The sequence below is a fragment of the Octopus bimaculoides genome, chromosome 17, assembly GCF_001194135.2.
Source record: "Octopus bimaculoides isolate UCB-OBI-ISO-001 chromosome 17, ASM119413v2, whole genome shotgun sequence".
NCBI classification, from domain to species: Eukaryota; Metazoa; Mollusca; class Cephalopoda; order Octopoda; family Octopodidae; genus Octopus; species Octopus bimaculoides.
In genome coordinates this window covers 6,844,120-6,851,848 of record NC_068997.1, presented here as the reverse complement: position 1 = coordinate 6,851,848, position 7,729 = coordinate 6,844,120, and the positions used below count along the sequence as shown (strand labels likewise).

Genomic DNA, 7,729 nt, shown 5'->3' with positions numbered 1-7,729 from the left:
TTCTCCATCTGTGGCGATGACAGACATTGCCCTCCCAGTCAGTCTCCTGCATATCACAGGCCTTTAATGAGGACTTGACACAGTCCTTAAATCGCAGCTTTTCCATTCGCAAGTTCCCTATATAGCATCTGCTTAGGGATCCTGCTATCCATTATTCTAATGAGGTGTACAGTCCAACGTAACCGGTGCTTGTGCACCATCGCCTCAATACTCAAGGTATCATACGTACATACATACATACACATACGCACACATACATACATGCATACATACATACATACATATATGCATACATACATACATACATTCATTCATACATGCATACGTACACACACACACACACACACACACACACACACATACTTAGATTCTCCTTTGATAACTTACCGAGAAAGCCATTCCTTTGATATTTTCAAGAAATTTAATTCTTGATTTCAGCTTTTGTATGAACATTGAAGATACAGATATCATTTGTTGTTGTAAGAACAACAAAATATTTAAAATCCAAGGAAAATTGCATTCTACAACACGAACTCCTGAGTTGCATGGAAAAAAATTCCGAATTGTTTTTCGTTTTCCATAATTTAATGACGCCATTAGCACAAGCAGACGCTACCCATTTATTATTGTGTGAAATTGTGACTTGATTAACCTGAAAGATAAAACGTATATATTTTACATTTTTAAAATGATTAAAAATATCGTTAGAGAGAGAGAGTTGTAAAATCAGTTTCTATCCCTCCTTCATTAACAAATCTGTGCTATACATCTTTCTAAAAGAATTCAATAGCCTTCTGTCGTTTATCAAAAGGAAATTGGAAGAATATTTCAAATAACAAAAAGTATTTTCAACAATGAGATACATTGTCTCTCCGCTAAACAAGCAAAAGAGCGACATATTGTCGTGCGGACAAACTCCGAAGAACAAATATGTCACTCGAAAAATTATTGTTCTTGTATTTGGATTGGTGACTTTTGTTAGTCTATCAACATCCGGCATAAAATAAGCTCTCTCTACACACACCCTGTCTCTTTGTTTGTTTGTTTGTTTGTTTGTTTGTTTGTTTGTTTGTTTGTTTGTTTCTTTCTTTCTTTCTCTCTCTCTCTCTCTCTTTCTCCCCATCACTCTCTCTCTCTTTCTCCCCATCACACTCTCTCTCTTTCTCCCCATCACTCTCTCTCTCTTTCTCCCCACCTCTCTCTCTCTCTCTCTCTCTCTCTCTCTCTCTCTCACACACACACACACACACGTGTTTTATATCGGTTTTGCTCACTACCAGTTTTTGCCATTTCTGCTTTTTCAACAGCCTTCTATTCTCGATATTTACAAACTCCTGTTGGTGAAATCTACCCTCTGCAATTATACTTTAATTCCTGTATTCTGACACCGAATTGAAACCGAAGTAAAGTTCGGCCAAGAATTGTCTCACGTAAAGACTAACAACTAATTTTTCAAGAGAAGCATTAATCGTACAAAAATCCTTAAGCTATAACAATCCATGTCCCAATTTTACTGGTTCGGTGCAGGAGTTTTGTCTTTCGTTTGTGAATTTGGAGCCCATCTTTCTTCGATGTGTCACAAGTGTCACCGTCATTTGGATGTGTCTCACTTTCAAAGCTACGACTTGTCTGGTCTCTATGAATACTTCTGCAGGTTATTCTTTTATATGAATTTCAAATTAACTGTTAGACTTTGTTAGGTACCTCATAGCGTAGTCCCCATATGATCTGTTATTTCAATAACTTTACATCACTTTTCTTTTGTCACAAAAAGAAGGATTTAATGGTAACTTATGGTATGAAAAAGAAAATTCATATTTAAAAACTTCGACGTAACTTACAGATGCTTCATGTTTAGTTTCTGGTAGATTTTCTATCATTGGTCTTCCATTGCCAGTGCGGTATATTATCACGAAACCATCTGCATATCCAATGGTAACATATTTAGAATTGATTGACCTTTCCAAACATAAACCTTCACAATTTTGATCATCGGAGTTCAAGTATCGGCGAAACTTGCTCTTTCTGTAAGCACTCTTTGCTATTGCTTCATCGCATTTTCCTATAAAAATATCCCAAATTACAACAGCTCGACCTGAAACTATCATGATTTGGTTACCTTGGAGAGGTGATGCTGTGCGGCCCAATGTAGGGATGTCTGTTAACTGTCGAAAGCATTGTTTTAGGATACCATTTCCGCTGTCAAGCTTTAGTGCAGCAAATCTGTACGGGTATGGTTGAGGAGAGAAGCCACCTTTTGTTTTCCATTCTTGTTCTATGTCCTTATAATCGGAATCAGTAACACCACACTTAAAAAGAATGTACGAACCGAGAGGTGTAAGCGACACTTCAAGACTGGTAAATTCAAAATCTTTTAAGATAGGTATTTCCATCATAAATTTTTTCTTACTGATATCACTGACTGCGACGGTAAGATAGTTTTTGTGATCGTTGACAGTATATAGTAATATCTCTTCAAATGACTGATATGTTGTTATAGCCAAGATATACATGTCTTTGAATGCAAGGTGAATTTCTGTTGTCTCAAAGTCGTATATTTCCAACTTGCCTTTGGATTTCTCGTATGCAAGGAGATATTTGTCGTTGATCAAGTGCATTTCTTGCGGTCGTAGATTAATTTTGAAGCTCTTTAAAAGAAACCCTTTTGAGTCCCACTCGTTTATCTGATTATGTTGCGAACCAGTTACTATTGTTGCTGCTTTCTGATTCATTGTAAAACTAATAACATCCTCTTCTTCAGTGACACAGCGATTTGCATATGGCGTTTTATCGGAACTATTTACTTTGGTGAAATCCCACAGCTTGAGGATGAAGTTTGTATCTATTGTGACCACAAAGTTATCTGACAAGGCTAAACATTTTATCGGGTCAGAATGGCTTTCTAATTGGAAAAGAATGATTTCGTTGCTGTAATCAAATATAATCAAAGTGTCCATGTAAGATGCCAGTACTTGATGCTTCGACCATTTCATAGCAAAGCAAGTAATTGTGGGACATGGAACTTTTATAATCTGACTTTCCAAGTAGTTAAAAGCGTCCAATATGCTAATTTTATTTTTGTCTTTGAGAACTGCCAGGAGAGCTGATGAAGAGCAAATTTCAAAGTCTGTTGATTCACCGTCGAATTTGTATTTTCCTGTCTCCTGAAACGTTTCTGTTAGAAGGGAGCACAGAACAGTTTGTTCGTCGCTGATTTTCAGTATTATTAGCTCATCATTATTAGACATCTGTAAACTGGAAATTGTCGAAAAGAGTTGCTTTTGCTTAGTTGAAGGATTATTATTGTCAAGCTTGGAATATTCAACCAGTTCTCCATTTGTTGATGAGGCAAACACACTCAGAGCTTCCGCATAGTAAACTAAACGTAAGTTATTGAACACAAGGCCTTCTTTAACGTTAAAAGCAGTGCTCATACGTAACTTGTTTTCTCGCACATAAAATAAAGCTATTTGATCCGAATCAAAGGCTATAGCTAAATAAGATCCATCTTTTGTCCAAGAACAGAGGTAAGGCGTGCCGTAATTCTTCAATATATCATCATTCTGCCATCGAATTTTCATGGTATTACTGTTTAAAGATCCCATCCTTTCTGTTGCTAATAGATATACTTTGTCTCCATCAGTGGTTGGAATAAATGACCGAATCTGTCCATGGTTAAGACGAGTCAGTTCTATGCATCCATTTGTCAGAATCACAGCAAACGGCGACATTTTTTCTGACGCTCTTTTTTCCAGAAGAATTATTCCGTCTTTATTTTCAATTATACTAGAGTAGTTTGGGAATGTAAAAACTAATTCTGAGTCTGTGATAGACTCGTTATTACGATTTTTTAAGCAATTACAAGTTGGTATCAACATTTTTCTATTTGATGAATACAAAATTTGTTCGGATTTTTCTATGAGACGTGTCAAACTTGAACCATTGTTTGTTTTGGGTAAATTAGCTAAAATTAAGAAAGATAATTGCTCCAGTGATTGAATTTCTTCGTTTATATCTTGTAAAAGTTCAAGAATAACTTGAATGTCCCTATCAGGTCTCTTAGTAAGGAAATCCTTTATTTCTTGTATGATGTGGTCCTGTGAAAAAACAGATATCTTTGTAAAAAGAAAATGGATGTTGCAGAAGACGTTTTCCTTAACGTCTTTAGTATTGATAAAATCTCCAGCACGGCAAATGTGATAAGTAATGCATTCAAGTTTTCTTTTGTTCTCAAAATTAAGTATTTGTGGAGTTATATTGCGGTCAGCATCATATATAACCCAATTTCGTTGCTGAAGTATCAAGTCTTTCTTTATATTTGATTCACATGCAAATATTTCTGCAAGGTCTGCGTGGAGGTTTTCTTCGTTTTGTGTGTACCTTCTTGTTGCTGCTTCAATAAATTGTCGATGATACCAGAAGAATGTAGATTTTCCATGTGAAAAGCGGTCAGTTAAGTAATCTCTTATATCATGATAAACACGAGCCCAAAGAAAAGGAGGTAAATTAATTATTTTTCTCGAGGGAGGATCATTCATTTCAAATATAGCATTTAAAACTTCGTTATTGCACGACAACGCATCAATGAGCTCAAGTTCTGTGAGGCCATTTAAACTAATTGTTAAATAACCAAGTGCAAACTGTACTAAGGTTTTTCCAAATTTACGTTCCAAATTTTCAAAATGCTGTTCTATGGCTGAGTTAACAGAATCTGGTAATTGTTCAAAATCAATATCTTGATATGACAGCCATTGACTTGCATCATGTAGAAGAAGTTTGAGATAAAGCGGACTTGACACTTTTGAAAACTTTGCTAAAAGCTGTTCTTTCTGAGAATCTGTGATCGTTCGCTTTTTCATATTTAAGAATTTTCTCAGGACTTCTTCTCCGATTGTTTCTGACATTAAAGGAACTTCAATAAAACAATCATCTCGCTGCAATCGATTTACAAGGTTTTTCATTATCTTAGTCTGAGGTAAGGTTGACACAATGACGCGAACGTTGGTCGGCAGAAAATCTGGAAGCCAGGTCATGGAGAAAGCATCATCATCTTCAGACAATTGATCTAAGGAATCGAGTAAAATAAAGACTGGTTTTTTTATACTTTGACCAAATTGACGTAGAAATCTCGGGAAGTACTTTTCAAGGCGGTTCATGTCTGCGTAACCCATCGGCTCTAAAATCATTCCAGCCGTAGAAGATAATTGTTTCATTACACTAAGGAGCACGTTGTAGATATTGCAGGTTTCTGGAGTGGTTCCTAAGAATCGTATGACAGCCAAATAATTATCAGAAAACCAAGAAGGTAGCTGTTTCATAATCATAGCTAACAAAGATGTTTTACCAACTCCCGAAGGAGCGTGGATGACAATTGGTTTCCTTGAATTGTTTTCTTTTGTAATTTGTTGTATTTTCTCGAGTGTGTCTTGTTGGCCGCAGAAAAGCGCACATTTCTGAACACAAAAGTGTAAATGATGTAAAATTTCATAATAGGATAGATAGTCTTCAGATATTCTATTTTGATCGTCCAATGCTCGCTGAATGAGATTAATCATGTCAGATTTAAAAGCCTCACAGAATTCGCTGATATATTCTTGGTGAGGTTCATGATATTCTCCAAGATCTATTCCTCCCGGCAACCAAATGACATCAAAAGCATTTGTGATCATCTTTTCAGATTCTAATCTTGCTATACAGTTCTCCAGCAATTCTCTAGCTTCTTCATCGACTTGTTTCTGTTTATAGAAATAACCATTATTTTAATAGATTTAAAAGATTAAAAACGATAGATTCAATGAAACAAACTTTATTTTCTATTCTAAATTCTTTAACCAAAAGTTCAAATAAGAGATTAAGAGTCATTTCATTGACGTTTCATTCTGCACTTACAGCAAATAGCTAATCTGAGATGGAATGTCATCACTACTACCACCACCACCACCACCACCATGCATACGTACATATTTGTATGTTTTGTTTTATGTAATAAACGTCTGGAAAGTTTTTAATTTTTTTAGTTCCAGTGATGGCGCGCGTGTGTATGTTTGTGTATGTATGTACGTAGGTATGTATGTAATCGACTGGCCCCCTCCTACAGAATTTCAGTCCTTCTGTTTATAGCATAAAAAATTATAAGTCAACAACTTGGCAGAAGTTTTTCCGCGCCGGACAAAACGCTTAGCGGCATTTCTTCCGGCTTGAAGTTTTGAGTTCAAATATTGCTGATGTCGACTTTACTTGTCATCCTTTCGGGATCGATAAAATAAATAGCAGCTAAGCACTGGGATCTATGCAACTGATTAGGCTCTTCTCTAATATTTCTGACTTTGCGCCAAAACTTGAAAGAAAGGCGGTGATCTAGCAGAATCGATAGCACGCCGGACAAAATGTTTAGCGGCATTTCTTCCGGCTCTTTATGCCAACCAGGTTAACTTTGCTTTCTTCCGTTCGGATTCGATAAAATTTGTAGTAGTTGAGCACTGGGCTCGTTGTAATAGACTAGAATCTCCTTCTAAAATGTCAAGCTATTTGCCCACAGAAGGAAGAATTGTTATTAAATAACGTTGATATTAATCCTATATTAATTCAAGTTTTGCATATTACGTCTTAAGCTTGAGTGAGCTCAAACCTTCTCATCTCCCAAAGAATTTTCTAAGCATTCTTACAGAATAGAGGAGGATAGTTTTCTTCAGTTTTACAATTCAAATCTCAATTTCAATGACTTCTTTTTTGAATAAGTTTTCTTGGTGTCTTAATGTCAGGAGGGATTACTTTCCGTCATGGAATATATTTCAGACCCGTGAGATATTTGACATAATTTTATAGAAGATTCCCGAGATAATTATTCAGTTTTCTGAAAGTGTTACAATAAATTAGATTCATGGTTGTGTCGAACTTGTATCAATCCCTAATCAAGTGGTTTATACCGAACATTATTATTTCACGCATTCAGAAATAAATACACTATCACGGACACACGCACGCACACCCACACACACACACACACACACACACACACACACACACACACACACACAGAAGCAAAAACCCTGAGCTTTCCAAGCGCTCCTATATAAATTTTAACTAAATTTTACCTTCTTATTAATTTCAACAACGTCTACATAGATGGTCGGACTGTCATCCACCATGTTTCCTTCTTGGCCGATCTCCCCACCGATATCATCACCATCCAGAGACTCAGGAAAGTCAGTAAATTTTCTCAAGTATACTAAGGTTTTCGCCGATGGGTTTTCAACTTGAAAAATACCTTTTATTATCTCGGATTCAGTCACTACATAAGATAAAAAAAATTGCAAGAAATTGGTACGTTACGCTCATGAAATATAGACTGACAGGTGAAAGGAATTTAGAGCTTTGAAGTTTCGTGCTGGCAGAACAGATAAGAGTTATTGAGATAAGAATCGATTTGAGTTCTTTGGTGAATACTGGAAAGAAAGCGGTCGACAAACATGGAAATAGAGTATTTGAGGAAGATACCGACTGAAGTGGTTTGTAAAAAATTTAAACATTTAAAACGATGCAGGCCTTGTTACACATACACATTTGTATTAGCAGTGCTTTAACAATTATGAACCGGTACTTTGTCATTGGATTCTGTGGAAACCTGACATACATTTTAATATGTATGTATGCATGCATGTATGTATGTATGTATGTATGTATGTATGTATGTATGTATGTATGTATGTATGTATATATATATATATAT

General features: G+C 35.9%; 1 protein-coding gene across 1 annotated transcript in view; it reads right to left on the bottom strand.

The window, feature by feature from the left end:
- Window positions 1–7,729, bottom strand: part of LOC106872487 (NACHT and WD repeat domain-containing protein 2) — a 19,782-nt gene that overhangs the window by 1,069 nt on the left and 10,984 nt on the right. Inside the window, exons 9-11 of the mRNA XM_052974119.1 lie at window positions 7,095–7,291; window positions 1,842–5,735; window positions 388–652 (exon numbers count right to left, since the gene is read on the bottom strand). Coding sequence (XP_052830079.1) covers window positions 422–652; window positions 1,842–5,735; window positions 7,095–7,291 — 4,322 coding nt within the window. The 3' untranslated portion in view covers window positions 388–421. The remainder of the gene's footprint in view (window positions 1–387; window positions 653–1,841; window positions 5,736–7,094; window positions 7,292–7,729) is intronic.